General features: G+C 40.5%; 1 protein-coding gene across 3 annotated transcripts in view; it reads left to right on the top strand.

Annotated features, from left to right (window-relative positions):
* The first annotated feature begins 5,568 nt into the window (after window positions 1-5,568).
* Window positions 5,569-19,351, top strand: part of FBXO11 (F-box protein 11) — a 112,618-nt gene continuing 98,835 nt past the window's right edge. For 2 of the 3 annotated variants that reach the window (XM_024998439.2, XM_005212593.5), the window contains exon 1: window positions 5,569-6,414. In XM_024998439.2, coding sequence (XP_024854207.1) covers window positions 6,189-6,414 — 226 coding nt within the window. In that variant the 5' untranslated portion in view covers window positions 5,569-6,188. 3 annotated transcript variants of the gene reach the window in all.

The raw sequence follows: 19,351 nt of genomic DNA, 5'->3' as shown, positions 1-19,351 counted from the left end.
AGAGATGGGAATACCAGAACACCTGATCTGCCTCTTGAGAAATTTGTATGCGGGTCAGGAAGCAACAGTTAGAACTGGACATGGAACAACAGACTGGTTCCAAATAGGAAAAGGAGTTTGTCAAGGCTGTATATTGTCACCCTGTTTATTTAACTTCTATGCAGAGTACATCATGAGAAACGCTGGACTGGAAGAAACACAAGCTGGAATCAAGATTGCCAGGAGAAATATCAATAACCTCAGATATGCAGATGACACCACCCTTATGGCAGAAAGTGAAGAGGAACTAAAAAGCCTCTTGATGAAAGTGAAAGTGAAGAGTGAAAAAATTGGCTTAAAGCTCAACATTCAGAAAATGAAGATCATGGCATCTGGTCCCACCACTTCATGGGAAATAGATGGGGAAACAGTGGAAACAGTGTCAGACTTTATTTTTCTGGGCTCCAAAATCACTACAGATGGTGACTGCAGCCATGAAATTAAAAGACGCTTACTCCTTGGAAGGAAAGTTATGACCAACCTAGATAGCATATTCAAAAGCAGAGACGTTACTTTGCCAACAAAGTTTCGTCTAGTCAAGGCTATGGTTTTTCCAGTGGTCATGTATGGATGTGAGAGTTGGACTGTGAAGAAGGCTGAGCACCGAAAAATTGACGCTTTTGAACTGTGGTGTTGGAGAAGACTCTTGAGAGTCCCTTGGACTCTTGCAAGGAGATCCAACCAGTCCATTCTGAAGATCAGCCCTGGGTGTTCTTTGGAAGGAATGATGCTAAAGCTGAAACTCCAGTACTTTGGCCACCTCATGTGAAGAGTTGACTCATTGGAAAAGACTGATGCTGGGAGGGATTGGGGGCAGGAGGAGAAGGGGACGACAGAGGATGAGATGGCTGGATGGTATCACTGACTCGATGGACGTGAGTCTGAGTGAACTCTGGGAGTTGGTGATGGTCAGGGAGGCCTGGCGTGCTGCGATTCATGGGGTCGCAAAGAGTCGGACACAACTGAGCGACTGATATGATCTGATCTGATCTGATGTCTCTATTATTCCACAGGGAAAGGTATTAAAGTTAGATTCTATAATTTTTTTTACAGATAACCTCTGTTATGAGGATCATTTGATTGCATGCTTACCAGGTTTTCCCACATATACACTGAATTTAAATTCTTAGTTCCAAGTTAATTTTCACTTACTAATTGATAAAATATTATCTGAGCATGTACTAAAGAATGAATTTTTGCAGCTTAGTGAGGTAAGTCATTCATACTTTAACAAGGATATTTTAAACAGAGCTGGTTATTCCTTCAGGAAAACCATATTCAGATCAAACTAATTTCCTAAATGACATAAAAGGAATGAGCAGCTTTCAGGTGTCTTATGTAACTGACTTGAGTACTGACGGCTTAGGACTAGATGATGGAATGACAGGGAAAGAGGAAGCTAAATCTTTGAAATGGTAAAAATTATCATTTAAAAATCACAGTAAATATCACCTGCCAGGTATTAAAATGATTAAAGGGCTTAGTTTTTCCACACTCCTATTGTGATAAGTTTTATAAACAAATAATTTTAAGTACACAAACCTGTTAAGCACCAGTAATTAGTTGAGAAAAACAAACACAAATATTCTTGAAGAGCGAGCAAACCCTGAGGGAACTCAGTCCTCTGAAATTATGCTAAGTGTATATTGAAATCATTTGGAAGACTGCTACCCACCCCCTCAAATAAAAATCTCCTTTATGTTTTTCTGCTGTTTTCTCTCACACATACCTCCTATGGCGGCTGCTGCTGCTGCTAAGTCACCTCAGTTGTGTCCGACTCTGTGCGACCCCGTAGACGGCAGCCCACTAGGCTCCCATCCCTGGGATTCTCCAGGCAAAAACGCTGGAGTGGGTTGCCATTTCCTTCTCCAATGCACGAAAGTGAAAAGTGAAAGGGAAGTCGCTCAGTCGTGTCCGACCCTCAGCGACCCCATGGACTTCGGCCTTCCAGGCTCCTCCGCCCATGGGATTTTCCAGGCAAGAGTACTGGAGTGGGGTGCCATTGCCTTCTCCTCCTATGGCAGCTAACTGACGATTATCTGCTAACACAGCTGGACCTGGCGATGCCTAAAACCATTTGGAATATTTTGGGTTTCACTGGAGAATTAAAAGTCTATAATATCTGTGAACGGAAAGGGCACTGGACTGTCAGGCATTAACTTTGCCACTAAGTAGTTATGGGATTTGCTTCTGTCACCTCATTTCTTTGAATTTTAGTTTCCTTATATAGCAAATACAAAAATGAGAATTAAATGATCTCCAAGGCCTGTTTTAACTTAAAATGGCTTTAAACACTTTTTCACAAAGAAGTCTCTAACGTTTAATGCTTTTGTAAGATAAACTAAAAATATGTAGGAACCAGTGATATGATAGGATAATATTTTTTAACATCTCCCAGTAGATATTCCATTATTGTTAATGGAAAGCTCTCCTGCGTCCCATCCGCCATCATGGCTCCAAAAAAGGGAGCACAGTAGAAGTCATCACAAAAAATGAAGATAATGTGGTACATAAGGAAAGCTCTTGTCACACAAGAAGAATAAAAATAATCTCTTTTTAAAAACTTTTTTATTAAAATACATATTTTACAATGTTGTGTTAGAAAAATCCATCTCTTATAGCCCTAAGAGATCATGGAAAGAAGAAAGGGGGAATGAATGAGGTAATCAGACTCAGTGTGCTTACTTCCTGTCCCTTCTCAGTGTGGAAACTAGAGTTGGAAGTATATAGTTGAAATATTCACAGAGATACGGGGAAATCCAAGAAAAATGGGGATAATTGTTTGCTTCTCTGGGCATGCCTGTGAGAGGCTGAGTCCTCTAAGATCTCTGCTTTCAGCTTAATGGCATGTTCCACATGACATAGGGAGAAAAATGCAACATGGGTGAAGGAGGTGGCTCAGTAGATGAGCTTGAAGCAAAGTTCCTGGTTCATCAAGACCTACTTGGGATATTCTGGGAAACCAGAAGTTCCAACATGTTTCAGTGAGAAGATGGAATGGCATCGTGGGAATCAGTGGACCTGAGGAGCCCTGGGGTCAGGACAGAGGTTGCAGTGTATAAGGCAAATGGTTCACTGTGGAAGCAGCACAACTTCTCGAAAGGACAGAAGGAGCAGTTTTATCACTGAGGCTAGCAGTTCTGCTTTCGGACTATACCAGACACTCCACAAGTAAAGGACCACACAAGGACTGGCACTTGTGGCTCAGGGCTTTTCCCTGATGCCCCGCTGACCTTCCCATCCCACAGGCTTCTACCAGCCCACTAGTTACTGTGTGAATGAGAAAAAGGCACTATCAAGGCATTTTACTTCCACCTATCAGAAAATTATCACAATATACTGGTTTTGTTAAAATGAGGCATCTTACTGCCACATGCCGGAGAACTATCATTCCAAGTTTATTACAACTTGGAAATCTAGCATATCAAAGATGTGACATTCCGTCTATGTACAGTTTACACAGAATCCCTCAACTCCCATGTATATCTTGGATGACAGGGAAGTGGGGAAATCTGTAAGACTCAGCACTTACCTATAAAAGAAAAGGGATAATGTGGGGACTCAAGAAGGATAAGCTACAGAGAATAAGCTATGTTTTCTCTGTACATCTGAATTAACTAAATCAACTACCATAAAAAAATACAAACTATGCCCCATATTTTGCAATTTATTTTTTGCTATCTCCCATAGCACCTTACATAGCAATACATACACAGAAGGAACCAATAAATGCATGCTGGAAACAAAGTAAATTTTTAGAAAAAATAAAGAGTTATGGTCCACTTATAATATGTACAAAGGCATGTAATTTTCCTTTTTTCCTGCTACATTTATTTGAACCAAATCTAAAATTGTACCCATTTGTACCTTGCTAACCACCATAAACATTTGCAGTTCTTCATTGTAAGCCTCCCTCCTCGATTTTTTTCTTGAGAAGGAAGCTTAGATCTAAGTTTCTCCATTGTCAGGACCAAAGAGAGCTCATCCCAAAATTAGAGAATATTTTAAAATTAAAAACAGTATTATGTAATCCAAAGTAAATTCTTATTTAAAGGGAGGGAACCCTGAAAGCTAGAAACGTAAAGTATTTTGCCCAGAGGCATACATCAAGTCAGAGACTCAAACACCGGACACCACAGTGGTTCTCACTGTTTCTCTCTCCCCTCCTAAAACACACACTTCCCCGCTCTTACCCCTACTTCTCTTATTGTACTTTGTAACCACTTAGTCATCCACCTCAAACCTAAGACAGAGCACCTGGTCAAACTGAAATGAGAAAGAAATCACCTGAAGATCGAAAATCAGAGAATCAGGTAAACTGCCAGTTTTACCATTTCCACAAGGTGATAAACAAAAGAGAGAGAAAGAATCGAGAAAGGATACTTTTTCAGTCATCACAACAGCAGCGAGGGAATAAAAACACGTTTTCCCTGGAGAGAGATTACCTCGAGGGGACCAGATACAGACACAAAAGATAATTCCCCTTGGGGCTTTTCTTTTCCTCTGAGTTTGTGAGATCTAAAAAAATAAAAATTAAAAAATTAAAACGTGTATCACAAAACAATCACCACCTCAACACATTTACTTCTCTTTTCTCACCTATTATTTCTCCAAACGTTATAGATACTGCGTCTTCAGTAAGTAAACTGACCAAAGGTCTATTCCCTATTGATCACAATCTTTTCAAGATTTAGATGACTCCTTTTAGACTACAAGTAGGAACCGACTTCTAACTTCGGTTCCCGAGCTCAAAGCTCGGTAAAGTGGATCTTCAAGGTTTAGCAAATACCCTCAGCTGAACTACAGGGTACAGAATCTCTAGCGCTCCCTACAGCTCAGAGTTTGAACCTACCTACCACAAAAAAACCCCAGTTATCAAAGATTGGCTACCTCGCTCTACTTTTCTTTTCCGCTTAAAAAATCGGATGGGGAGGGGGGCGGGGAGAGGTTGAAACGGCGAACCGAAGGCTTAATCACTTCTCCCCATTACATCAGCAGCCCCCGCCCTTTCCTCCGAGCACCTCCTCTCCTAGAACCGTCGCTACGCACTAGCGCTCTCTTCATCCACCCCCCGCTCTATTATATGCCCTGATACCTCCCCATTATCACCCGCCCCACCACACTCCCCCTCTCCTCCTTCCCCCACCTCCTTAGCGGGGGAGGGAGGAAACCCGAGAGAGGAAACAGGGCGTTGAAGGAAGGGACTTGGCGATAAGAGCACAGGTCCCATTGGCCCGAAGGTTGTATGAGCGCCTCCCATTGGCTCCTTGGCAGGAATCCCCGCCCCTCTTCTTCCCCGCCCATTTGCCCCTCCCCCCGCCGCTCCACGGCCCTCCCCCGCGCCCCCGGCCAGCCCCGCGGCGGGGAGGGACCGACTGGGCGAGTGGTGGCTCCGGCGGTGTCAATGGCTCCTCCTGCCACGGAGCAGCAGCAGAAGCAGCGGCGACGGGGCTGAGGAGGAGGAGGAGGAAAGGCTCCTTTAAGGAGGAGGAACGACGACGCCTCTTTTTCCCCCTATCTCCTCCCTTCACACTCATTTCCCCTTCGCCGAGGAGAGAAGGGGGGGAGGAGAGAGAAGAGGCCGAAGAAAGAGAGAAAAAATTCCTCTCAGAAATCTCTTTCAGGGGGTGTGGGGGGGAGGAAGAGGAAAAAAAAAAGAGCCGGGCGCCCCCTGCTCCCTCCCTCCCTTCTCTCCCTCTCTTCTCCTCCTTCTCCCTTCCTCACCCGCCCGCCCACTCCCCCCGCCGCCGGAGACGCCGCTCGGGAGTCGGCGGGACCAGGGTCTGTGTCCTCAGCCGCCGACGCCGCGCTTCGCCTCTGGATCCCCAGGCGGGCGGACGCCCTTTCTTTCTTTCTCTCGCTCTGCCCGTCTTTCTGTCTCCGTCCCTCGCGGCCGCCCCGCCCGGCGGCCTCGGCCTTCCCCGTGCGTCAGGCCCGCCCGCCTGGCCTCGCTCGGTCTCTGTCTCCGCGGGCCTTTCTCTTGACTCGGGGTCCCGCTCGCCCCTCCGCCCTTACCATCTCCCCTTCCCCTCGCCCCCTTTCCTTCCTCCCCCCCTCTCCCCACCCCCTTCTCCCGCCCCGGAGCTCGCGGTGCGTGTGCGTGTGTGTGTGTGTGTCCCTCCGCCAACGCCGCCACCTCAGCCCGGCAAATGAACTCCGTCCGAGCCGCCAACCGGAGACCCAGGCGAGTGTCGCGGCCGCGCCCGGTGCAGCAACAGCAGCAGCAGCCTCCGCAGCAGCCGCCGCCGCAGCCGCCCCAGCAGCAGCCGCCGCAGCAGCAGCCTCCGCCGCCGCCGCAGCAGCAGCAACAGCCTCCGCCGCCGCCACCGCCGCCTCCGCCGCTGCCCCAGGAGCGGAACAACGCCGGCGAGCGGGGTAAGGCCGCGCTCTTTCCCCGCCGCCCGCCGGCTCGGGCGCCCGGCCGGCGGGACCCGCGGGGAGGGAGGCCGGGCGGGCGGGGGCGGCTTGTGCGACTGGGGGGTGGGAGAAGGGAGGCAGAGCGGAGGCGGGTCCCCCGGTGCCGCAGTGTCAGCTCAGCCCGGGCCCCGGCCGGCAGGAAAAGCCGCGGCTTCCCGACTCGCCTGGGCTCTTAGCTCAGGCCGCGCTTTGTTTGGTTTCGGGGGCTCGGCACCCTCTTCCCCCGACGCATCCCTCTGGTTTTTGAGCTTGCTTACGGACCCCGCAGCAGTCTGTTGGTGGGTGGGGGGAAGGCGAAGGGTGGGATCTCTCCTATTTCGGCTGCCTTCCACGGTTTGGTCTCCTGTTTCTAATGGAAGATTGGGGGGGACAACTGGGAGTGATCGGGTGGTTAGGGATGGCTGGGGAACTTATTTTTCCCCCTTTTCTCTGTTAGCCTCCCCCTTCCTGTGGAGGAGGGGAGAGGGGGAGTTGGAGTGGTCGGTGGTGTTGGCCGGGGAACTTGTTTCCCCCGCCCCCCCCTCCCCCCCCCAGTCACGGGGTAGGGGGAGCGGCGACTCTTCTCCCAACCTCGTAATGTTTGCTGCGCAGTTTGGCTTTAGTTACAGAACCCCTGGGAAGGACCCGTTAAATTAAGACCTTTAAATAAATAAATATAGAATCCATCGGCCATTTCCAGCCCCCTCCCTCGCGTGCGGTGCAGTTACCCTTCCGCTGTATCGACTCCCCTCTCGCTTGTTCTCCCCTAGCATACCCCCACGCCACCATGGTGCCCCTCCGTCTCCCAGTGGGATTTGAACGCCCCTTCCTTAGAACTGGCCTCTTGTGGGAGAGAGTGCGTGTGTTTGTGCCTGTGTATGTTGTGTCCAGGGCCTAGTGAAATGTGTCATTTGGACCCAACTGTGCAGCTCTGTCTGGTAACCACCATTGTCTAAGGGCTGAGGCTCCCGGGGGTTGGATTCTTGCTTTAGCAAAAATAATGTTCAGTTCTACTTAGATGATGTTATTTGGGTAGGTTTCGGAGATGCGGTGTTGCACCTTGATCTCCAAATGTAACTATTCTGTTTATTAATTAGCTGCTCTCACTGGGGGTGGAGGTCAGTACCATATTTATGTGTACGGTTGTTGTTTTAAGAAGGAGGGGAATTGTTAGGAGACATTTTGCGTGTTTTCGTTGGTGGATTAAGGTTAATTTTACGTGCGTTGGTTGTCACACCTTCTTTGGCTGAGGGAATTAAGATTAAATGCCTTTTAAAAATTATACAGTCTTTCCTTAAAAATTGTTTCTTTGTTGTACGTGATCAAAATACCGAACAAATCAAAGAGGGAGATGATAATTGAAAAATAGTTTAAACGGTTTTCACTGGTTACTGTTACAGATAGTCCTTGTGAAAGCAGTTTACTATACGTTGCTTGAAAGAATGTGATCTTTCAAGCCAGTTAGAGGTCTTGTGCTACATTACTGGTAAATGTGTTTTAATGCTTCTTTGATACATTTACAGGGGTTTTTTTTGTTAATTAAAAGTACAGTTTCATCATTTCCTTTTGTATTTGCATATCAAGGTTCTCCTGTGTTTCATTCAAATAATAGTCAAGTCTCAGAATTGACACTATATGTAATAGAGTTGACTAATTTTTTTTTTTTAAAGCAATGACATTGGGTTGAAATCCTAGGGTAATAAGGATTCTATTGCTAGAAGTAAGCTTTTTCAAGATATACTGATTTGTTACAGTGAATCAGTACATTAACAGTGAATCAGACTCTTTCAGCCAAACTCAGTCTGTGTATTTTTAAATGTTAATTCTGAATTTTTTCATTTGTGTGTATTTTCAACTTAGTTGAGGTACTTACATTTGATCACTTTCCTTCATTTGTTTAAAATTATTAGCTACTAAAGTCTATTTCCTTTTGAAGTAAAAGTTACTTGGTCACATGCCAGAGTGTCATTTTTCTTTTCATTGATATCCATAAACTAAGATGTTCGTGAATCAGAATTTCAGTATGTGCCCAACCAAATGGTAAATCAAATTCACTGTAGAATTGTTGTTGCTTTGCTGCTGCTAGTAGAAACTGTTCCATGTTGGCACAGAGAGGAAAAGAACTGCTGATTAGCCTTCAGGGAAAATGCTATGGGTCTTTTTGGAGGGCAAATAAATGGCCTTAAGATGAATTAAAAGACTAAAATTAGAAAAAGTTTGCTAGTGTTATGTAAAAAATAGTAATTCTTTGAAAACTGGCGTTTTTTTTAATTTTAAATGTACAGTTTTCATAATGATCAGAAGTTAGCCAAGAAGAATACTCTTTTAACAATTTTACGAAGTATGCAAAGTGTCACTATTTCTGGTTTGAATAGGAAAGGTTTGGTTGTTGTTGGTTTGAAAATATACTCGGTTTCATAATTTTGACAAGGTAATTAAGGAACTACAGCTAAGCTTATGCATAGGCCCGTTTTAGTTTTTACTAACTCTTAATGGATATGTAACCCTTGCATTAGAATCTTGGATAGAGTTACATAATAGTGGATCAGAGAGCTTTCAGAGTAGGGAACTGAAGTGAGACTCACTGTTTTAAGACAAGTTAACTCAATCTGTATATAAAATCATTTATTTCATGTAAAGGGTGGACTTTAGGCTTCTGAGTGGTAGTAAGTTATAGGAAAGTATTTTCAAGCAAAAATTCTGTCGGAACTGGTTTTTAGTTGCTTCTGTGCCCACAGGTTAGTCTTAAAAATTTCCTTGATACCTCCTTTTAAAATGTATATATGTTTGAGTGTTGTAATGGCCAGTGAAACAAACCATATGGAGTGAAATCTTATGCGGACTTTTTAAAGGCAGGAGATTTGCTTACACCCCAAATGGGAGATAATCAGCCTGGGTGTTCCATGGAATGCTGTCTTCTCGCATGGTATCTGAAGCGGTCTGCTGTCTAAAGATGGAATACAAATCATTAGCATTTTTAGGCTTTTATTTTAAATCTTGGGTTTAGGATTTCACATACTACTTTTAGCTAGTAGAAAATAATTTGTGTTCCACATAGGAATACTTTGATAATATATTCCAGCTTCAGTGAAACTGAAAGTATGTGGGGTTGGATTTTATATATTTGTTTTCTTTTAAAATCCCGAATGAGTTTTTGCGACTTGTTCTGCTGAATTTATCATGAAATCTATTTGGCAGTCTTGTTTTAGAAATATGTCTGAGGAACGCTTACACATCTGCAGAAGTGCTACGTATTCTGAGCATTTTTAGGATTTAGTTGAAATTGATTACTTTGATTAGGTATTAAATGCACATGATTTAAAATTCAAAAGTCTTTTTCCTACAACTGCCTTCAGCTCCCAAATTTTCCTGCCTGGAATCAACCTATTGATTACTATGTCTGTTACTAGTTTCTCATTATGTTTTAATAAAAGATGAAGTTTGACTTATGAAAATCTTGATATGAAAGTTTTGGAAAATAAGTGTAATTGCCTAGTTATTGGCAAATTCATAAAGTTGAAATGTTGAAATTTTAACTGGGTTATTATATATAGTTCAAGAATTTAATGAATTATAACAGTATATTAATGGATTTTGCTATTTCTAGTCTGAAATAATCATATAGAGTAAAAATGTAATCAGTCTGTGTAATCTCCTATTTGTGAGATTAAAATCTCACCTATGATCCTGGATTTATAGTTGTTGCTTTTTTTTTTTTAAGTGAGCTTTTAAAATAATTTGGTGAATATATAGTATTACATAAAATATTCCTTAGTGGCTGCATATTCTGTGGAGCAGTCAGGAAGCTCTTTAGTGTTCTAGTCATGCGTCCTAGTTACACTTCTCTGTGGAGTTGTCCTAGCCCATTATATTTTACCTGTAAGTTCTCCCTACTACTTACAGAGTAAGGAATTTCTGCAATCTTTCCAGATAGAAGAATTCTGGACAAGGAATCTGATTTTTCCTCTTTTAGGAATTAAGTACCATGAGTCACTGCTCTTCCATCTTCTGGCTAACCCTTCGAAATATTTACATCCGTAAGAGGAATGCCACTTAACTGTGTGTGTGTGTTGGGGCTGGGGGGGGGGGGCTATTTTCTCAACACTTAAAAATTATTTGAGGAATAGAAATGCAATAGTGACAATACTGATGTTAGAGTTCTGCTGATAAGGCCTAAGGCCTGTCCCTATACTGCTTGCCTCTTTTTTTTTTTTTTAAACTGGAAATTCTGGCAAACCCAAGGAAAGGCTAACCAGCTTGGAGATCTATCAGGTAAGGCAAGAATGACCAGTAGATCCTGATCTGTTAGTGAGAATCCCTGAACTTAAATTTGGCAGAATTCAAAGCTAGTGAGTATTTTCTGTCTTTTCCTCTGTTTTAATTTTGGAAGTAATTTATAATAATAAGTTATTTCACCTTGAGGTCTCTTGCTGTCTTAACTGTTCTCTTTTTTATTCCTAACAAGTTACTCGTATTTTGTGTCTATCTTGTCCCATTGGTCTCTGAAGGGTTATTCTGTTTTAGACCTTCCATTTCTCGTTTATCAGTCATTGGAAGTGCATTCTTGTCTTCCAGAAAACTGGTTATTATGTGAGGTTGTAAGCAGGGTGCTCCCAAATTGTAGTTGTTATCCTCTGAAAGCAAATTTATAAAGGCGTAAAATATAAGGGATGAGACGATTGGAGATAGTATGTTGGAAAGAGCTCAGAGTTCGCACTAACTAGAGGTAGGTGCTAAACTTAGCCACACCACTAATGACCTGTGTGTGTGTGATGTGGGGCAAGAAGTGTAACCGCTCTGAGCCTTACTCTATTATCTTTCAAATAGGGATGGTAACACTTGTCTGACAGTAATTTAAAGATAAGAGATAGTGAAGTACCTATCGAATGGTAGATGCTCAATAAATAGCAGCTCTTTTAAATACTAAAAATAATAGTATGGAACAGAAGCAGCCATTTATAAAACTAAACCTAAGAAATAAAGTATGTATGAGTCACTGAAGAGTTTCTGACATATCCCAAAATGCAGTCCAGGTGATGTGGTATAACCTCAGAGAAACTGATTTGCAATTGTAAATCAGTAATCTTATATCTAATGAATTGAAATATTCTTTGAAAAAAGAATAACAGAAGAAATGGGTATTTGGAGTAATAAACATGACTGTTTCTTACGTACTAGAGTATGTGCCAGATACTTTTCTTATATACTATCCCTCTTAGCAATTCTGTACGATGACTGTGACACAGCAGTGATCGTACTTAGTAGCAGAGAATTTAAAAAATGATTTATATATCCTAGTCCTTACATCAAAAGGAGATACTGAAATACATTTGACCGAGTATCTTCATCACCTCCAGAGAAAGGAATCTCCTAACCCTTGCAGCAAGTCACTCTTCTATCCTATCCCACCTATCTGATGGATGTTATAGTAGTACGATGCCATTGATAGTTAAGTCATTTGGTTTCACATTTCTAAGTAGCTTTCTGATCATAATTTTACTTCATGTTTCCAGATGAGATTGCAGTGATTGGCCCACATGTTTTTCCAGTTTGTTGATGAGATCACTAAGCAGTCATTGTACAAAGAAGGTTAGATTTCCCTTGACTTACTCATAAGTTGTGAATAAAGGGTGTTAAGTCATTTTTTAGCTCATAGTTATAGATTGGACTATTTCAGGAAAGAAACATACGAGTTAAATTAGACTTCAGTGGGAATTTTGACAGATTTGTAGACTAAGTACTCTTTACTCTTTTCTCACCATAATTTGGTGTCCTAACATGCATAACTTGATGTCTTTACATGCATAGCTTGAGGTTTTTGTATAAGTTTGGTTAATACATGTGCTTGAACTTAATCCTTAGAAAATAGAGAAATGAAACCAACTAACTTCCTTTACTTAATTTATTTTAATTGAAGGCAAATATTGAAAGTATTTACTTTGAAAATGAATATGTTGTGTATTTTTTATTTTAAAAGATATGAAAGTAAGATAGTATAGTTAAAAGCAAACTTAAATCATATCATGTAAGTTAGTTGCTTATTCTCTCAGGTTCTAAAAATCCAATTGTCAAATGTTCTGCTTTTCTAGCAAATGGAAAATGGTATGACCGTGTTCAACAGAGGAGAAAACATTAAACACTGTCAACTGGAGAACCTTAAAACATTAATGGGACTTCCCTGGTGGCCCAGTGGTTAAGACTGTGTACTTCCAATGTAGGAGGCATAGGTTCAGTCCCCAGTCAGGGAAGTTCTGCATACTGCATGCACTGTGTGGCCAAAAAAAATTTTTTTAATGTATACTTTCACGTCTCATTAGAGATGAGGTGCCATTCATCTTTTCTGTGAGGAAAGGCAACTTTTCCCAAAGTTTAGAAATAATTTGAGTGGTAGAAATGGGGTAAGAAACTGCTTTAAAATTATTTTTCTGGTAATGGTGATAATATAGCTTTCTTGTAGTGTACACTCAACCCTCAGATGATTGAGTTGGGTTGTATCAATCTTTGACTGCTGAAAGTTTGTGAGGAACTATGTGAATTCAGCCTTTGGTGTTGGTTTCTTTAGTACGACGTGTTGCTGGCTGACTTGAATCAGTTTAGCCTTTGCTGACTCTACTTGGGTTTAGATAAGAGAACTCTTTTTGCACTCAAGTATTGATTTTGTATCTTGCATCCATACTATATAATTGTGTGTGTATGTATACATGTGTATGTATGTGTAAGAACACATGGCCTTATGAGGCTCTTAACACTTAAGAGTAAGCAAGTGGGGGAAAGGAAAGACATAGTCACCTGTTGTAGCTTGAGGATTGGTGTGTGTGTGTGTGTGTGTATGTGTATGGGCTTCCCTGGTGGCAGCTAAGTTACTAGTAATTGATCTACATTTTTGAAAAAAAAAAAAATAAGAACTGAGTAGAATTTAACAATGGCAAGTGGGAGTCATTCAAGTTTGTATCATGGCAGAGAAGATCAAAGAAGACTTGTTTAAAGTAAACGAGAATGGGTGAAGATGGTATATTTTGGAATTTAGTATTTTTGGCAAACTGTATGATAAAAGAAAGTGTAGAATTGCTCATTTTTCTTCTTTATATAGAAGAACTTTCTTACAGTTGTTTGTTAGAAGTGGAAACAAAACTTTGCATCACTGTGTCATACACTGAAACTTAAGTAATAGTTGTGCATCCACTGTGCCTCAATTTTTAAAAAGTTGTGTGTATATGTGTCCTTAGTCATGTCTGACTGTTTGTGACTCCATGGACTGTAGCCCACCAGGCTCCTCTGTCCATGGAATTTTCCAAGCAAGAATATTGGAGTGGGTTGCCATTTCCTCTTTTAGGGGGTCTCCCAACCCCGGGGTTCGAACCTGCGTGTCTTGGATTGGTGGGTGGATTCTTTACCACTGTGTCACTTGGGAAGCCCAAAAAAAGTAGACACAGTTGTGTGTGAGTGACTGATATCTTTGTAATCCTTTGAAATGGATTTGCAATTTGAAGAAACTGATTATTTGCTCAAATTTTGATATTTTAAGCCCAGTAAAATTGATAGGAGAAATAAGCAATTTGGAGGAAGACTTTCTAGGATGGAGTGCTCTCTCACAGGCAAAATGAGCACATCAGAGGAGAGGGAGACTAAAAGATTTTTTTTTTTTCCAAGAATCGCTTACCTTACATGTTTATTTTCCCTGATGAAGTACTTCTGAACCTTAGATTTTTCTGAAGTTTTACTTTTTCCCCCCAAAAGAGTAATTTTGAGTTGATTGGAAAAAAGAGAAAGAATTTGAGCAGGTACAAATGACAATATGTGTAAGTCATTTACATTAGCAGTGGTAATTTGGATTAGAAACTGTCTGTACATGAACAGAGGAGCCTGGCGGGCTACAGTCCATGGGGTCACAAAGAGTTGGACATGGCTGAGCAACTTGCATATGGATATGGATATATAACTTTATATAATCTATATGTGTATTATTATATATATAAATACAACTACATTTAAATTGTAGACATACAGTTTAAGTATTACAATTAAGTTGTAGAAATACAATTAGAAATTCTACAATTTAAGTTGTAGAAATAATTTTTATGAGCTTTTTTTTAAAGTTTTGGTGAAAGTATACAAGTACACACAAATCACTGATACAGCTTGATGCCTTTTTGCAAAGTGAACATGTCTGTGTAATCAGTAATACCTAGATCAAGAAATAAAATATTAACAACATCCTAGATGGGCAAAACTTCTGTTTACTTTATAAGAAATGGAAGATAAAACAGCTTTAAGACAAATATGGATATGGCCCCTTATGTTGTAACAACAATTTATTTCAGATACTAGTGTTTTTCTTAAATCTTTGGATATTTTCGCTTGTGTATCCTTTAACATAGAGAAAGAAATGGCAACCCACTCCAGTATTCTTGCCTGGAGAATCCCATGGACAGAGGAGCCTGGTGAGCTACAGTCCGTGGAGTCACAAAGAGTTGGACATGGCTGAGCAACTAACACACACACTTCCTTTAACAATTCAATGTTAGGAAGCTTACCCATCAACTTAATATGCTGAAGTTTTCCCCACAGATCATTGTTATTGTTCCATCGCTAAGTCATGTCCGTCTCTTTGAGACCCCTTCACTATCTCCTTAAGTTTGATCAGATTCATGTCCATTGAGTTGGTAATGCCATCCAACCATCTCATCCTCTGTTGCCCGCTGCCCCTTCCCTCACTCTTTCCCAGCAGCAGGGTCTTTTCCAATGAGTTGGGTCTTCCATCTGGTGGCCAGCGTATTGGCGCTTCAGCATCATTCCTTCTAGTGAATATTCCTTTAGGATTGACTGGTTTGATCTCTTTGCTGTCCAAGGGACTCGCCAGAATCTTCTCCAGCACCATAGTTCAAAAGCATAAATTTTTCAGCCGAAGATCATAGGTTAGGTTATTTTGAGGAGAGAGGAAGTCTTGTTTTTATATTTAAGGATTTTTAAAACTAATGTGGAGCATAATATGTGATTCTGAGTCTTCATTCCAAAAACTGTTGTTTCTCTTTACTACTGCCATAAATATTTTTGATTCTGCGTTTCAGTTTCTAACTACTTTTTCTAACTGCTGTTAGTAGTTCACACTGTTTCTACTTTTTTAAACTTACCCTTTTAACTTCTGTGAAAATATTTTGATATTGTTCGGTCAGTTATTTCATTTTATTTATTGTTTTTCTGCGTATTTTGTCTCATCTTTTGTTATCTTACATTCAACTTATTTTTAAATTATAAAACTTTCACAGAAAAATTGTGGCACATTTTGCTTTCAGCATTGTATTTTTAGTCCTTGACCAGATCTCTTCATTCCTTTCACATGGGAAGAAGGTGTAAAAGTGCCTCTGCCAGCATCATTGATAAGTTCTTCATCAAGTGAAAGCTTGTGCTGAAGTGCTAGTGATTTATAAGCTTGTACACTTTATGATACAAGTATCCCCTGAGAATGACAGATGGGCTCTGTTCTTAAGGAACTACTTGATTGAAACTGCTGGTACAGTAGCCTTAGATACCAGAGGAGTAAGATTTCGTTATTTCATGTCTGGTCTTTCAGCACTTAACAGTCCAGTGTTAGTACTAACAGTTGTTCTTTCTTGTCTGCAACAAGCAGTGTGAAGATTGTCACCTTCCTTTCTATTTTATCTTATTATTATTATTTTAACATATAGCCACATTCAGTGATTGTTGCTTGTTAAATTTGGTAGGGATAGGAGCTTTTCAAAGTGGCTTGCTTATACTTTTCTCTGCAGTGGTTTCTTCTTTTTGCAGTAGTTGTTTTTTAATTAGGAGATTTTAAATAAGTTGATTTTTGAAATGCTCCGAAACCCTTTCTGTATCATTTGTGTTACCAATATAAACCAGCAAGATCTAAATTTGGGTGGTGGTAGTGTTCTAGAGACTGAATATAAATAGCATTTCAGATCAAGATGTCTTGTAAATAAGTGGGTTGATATTGTTTTCATTGTCATCTGATATGTATTTTTAAAGAATGAGTGTGTGTGTGTCTGGCGTTTCATTTGTAACTTTATCATTAGACAGTTTGCAAGACCAAAGTCTCTTAGTGGAATTTTCATTTCAATGCTATTAAGATAAAGTTTTGTTACGACTCCTTACTCATTACTGTATGTTTTACCCTTTAGTTATTTATTGAATTACCTTTGTGCCACACTTAGAAAGTTACTGCAACCTAAATATTAAGCCAAGTTGTGGTGCTTTGATGTAACTGAGAAAGAAACATGTACCAAGTAAAGGAAACTACCCAGAGTTGGAGTCATTCATCTTGTTTTCATGGTATTTGTCCTTCTTCATTACATTCATTGTTTTGCCCTTACATCCAGAAACTGAGAATAGATTTAGATCATGTTGCTAGAATTTAAGCTCAATTGCAGAAATAAACAACATTTTCAGGTTTTTCATAGCATCTGTAATCCCACATACCTAGTAGTTACAACTCTAAGGATGCTTTATTGGATTTTTCTGATTCTGTCTCAGTATCTCTATTGCGGTTTCTCACAGGGAACCTGTTCTCTGTTTCTGAATTATTTGGTTTGAGAACCTATTAGCTGAAGTCTTTAATGCTGAAAAACTGAGCTGGGAGATCTGGAGGTAGTGAATTTAATCTGAGTCTGTAAAGTTAAGTCTGGTTTTAGAGGGCTAGAAAAATGTCACATAACAATCATAGACATAATTTGATAACATATGCATAAACACGGTGAAACTGGGAATGTGTACTCGATATTGTGAAGTGTCTAAAATTGTTTGGTAAAATGTTAACAATAATGTCTTAGGATGATGGGGGTGAGATGATTTTAATTCTTCCTGCAATTTTTTGTTTTTCAAAGACTGTATGGAATCTGGAAGGGGGAGGAGTGTGTGTGTGTGTTTAAGAATTTAGTAGTTCTAATTGTGATGTGAAGTCTTTCTACTTGGTTTGATGACATAGTCCCCACGTGGGTCATTTTAAATGTGAATAAAAGCTTAAAACTACATTTTTCAATGCTATTAAGTGTGTTTTAAATGCTTATTTATGGACATTTTGGGGTTTTATATTCGTTATAACTTTAGGATAGTTACATAACTGTGTCATGTATAGGAAATGAGGATAACTGATGATCAGAAAGTCAAAATTCAGAATTTAAAACAAAATTTGATATTTGGAAGTTTGAGCCAATGATTCTGCCTTTCCAGGATGCCTGTAACAGTAGATTATGGTAATAAATACATAAAAATAAAATTTTAATTGCATGCCTGACTGAATGATGAAAGATGGAAATTTAGTGTACAAACGAACTGAATAATTAGGTGAATAAAAGATTTATTATTGTTCACAACAGATGGATGCTTGTTTTGTACCCTGGTGGTAAGGGTTCATGACTATTTGATAATTTTATATGGGAGAATATTTTCTTTTCATAAAACTGGTATTAGTGCTGAAGAAATTAATGGCTATCAGTTAATTAAGTTCAAGCAGAAATTGCTATGGGAAATCGTTTCATCATTGCCCGTTTTTTAAAAAAAAAACACATCCTTTCCTTTTTAAGATATTATATTCGAAGCAGTTTTAGATTGTGGGATCTACTGAGTTTGGGAATAAATAAAAACCTGGCAATGTCTTTCAAAAAATATGGACCTTTGAAGTTTAAATTTAGTAATTAAATTCACAATTAACTCATCTCATCATTCACCTGACTAGTCTTCTGATTATCTTACAGAGTCTTTATAAACCTAAACCGGGAGAAAACAAGCATTTTCCTCAAAATACACTAGAACTTTCATTGAATGAGGTGAACTGTTTGGCTTTTTAATTTTGTTTTTATAGTTCAGTTCAGTGGCTCAGTCGTGTCCAACTCGTTGCAACCCCATGAACCACAGCACACCAGGCCTCCCTGTCCATCACCAACTCCTGGAGTCCACCCAAACTCATGTCCATTGTGTTGGTGATGCCATTCAACCATTTCATCCTCTGTCGTCCCCTTCTCCTCCTGCCCTCAATCCCTCCCAGCATCAGGGTCTTTTCAAATGAGTCAGCTGTCCGCATCAGGTGACCAAAGTATTGGAGTTTCAGCTTCAACATCAGTCCCTCCAATGAACACCCAGGACTGATCTTGAAAGTGAAAGTGAAGTTGCTCAGTTGTGTCTGACTCTTTGCGACCCCATATACTGTAGCCCACCAGGCTCCTCTGTCCATGGGATTCTCCAGGCAAGAATACTGGAGTGGGTTGCCATTTCCTTCTCCAGGGGATCTTCCCGACCCAGGGATTGAACCCAGGTCTCCCGCATTGCAGGCAGATGCTTTAACCTCTGAGCCACCAGGGAACCATATGGTTTATGGCTTCCCAGGTGGCTCAATGGTAAAGAATTTGATTGCCAGTGCAAGGAGACGCAGGAAACTTGGGTTCAATCCCTGGATCAGGAACATCTCCTGAGGTAGGAAATAGCAACCCACTTCAGTATTCTTGCTGGGAGAATCCCATGGACAGAGGAGCCTGGTGGGCTACAGCCCATAGGACTGCAAAGAATTGCACACAGCTGAGCATGAACACACACTAATACGGTTTAAGGCAAATCAGTCATTAAATGTAGATTCTAGGTAATAATCATGGTTTTATGAAGAACTGATTACAGATAAATGTAAAGTATTTTTCTGTACTAGTGACTTTTGGTAGGTGAAGAGAGAACAAGAACAACAGAGCCAGATTTAAATAAGACATTTTATTCTTTTATGAAGGAGTCATATTGATTTTGTGGTAGTTGGGAGAACTTTTTAAAAGTTGTATTGTCTGGAATCTACAACTTTTTAAAATAGTGCTAGACATTTGCAAATAGATACTTACTAAATGGTTCTTTCTATTTCCTTTCCCTCTCCTGGACTCAAATTTGTTCACATAATCACTGATTT

Source organism: Bos taurus, chromosome 11 (assembly GCF_002263795.3).
Source record: "Bos taurus isolate L1 Dominette 01449 registration number 42190680 breed Hereford chromosome 11, ARS-UCD2.0, whole genome shotgun sequence".
In the NCBI taxonomy this organism is placed as follows: domain Eukaryota; kingdom Metazoa; phylum Chordata; class Mammalia; order Artiodactyla; family Bovidae; genus Bos; species Bos taurus.
This window is presented reverse-complemented; position numbering and strand designations above follow the sequence as displayed.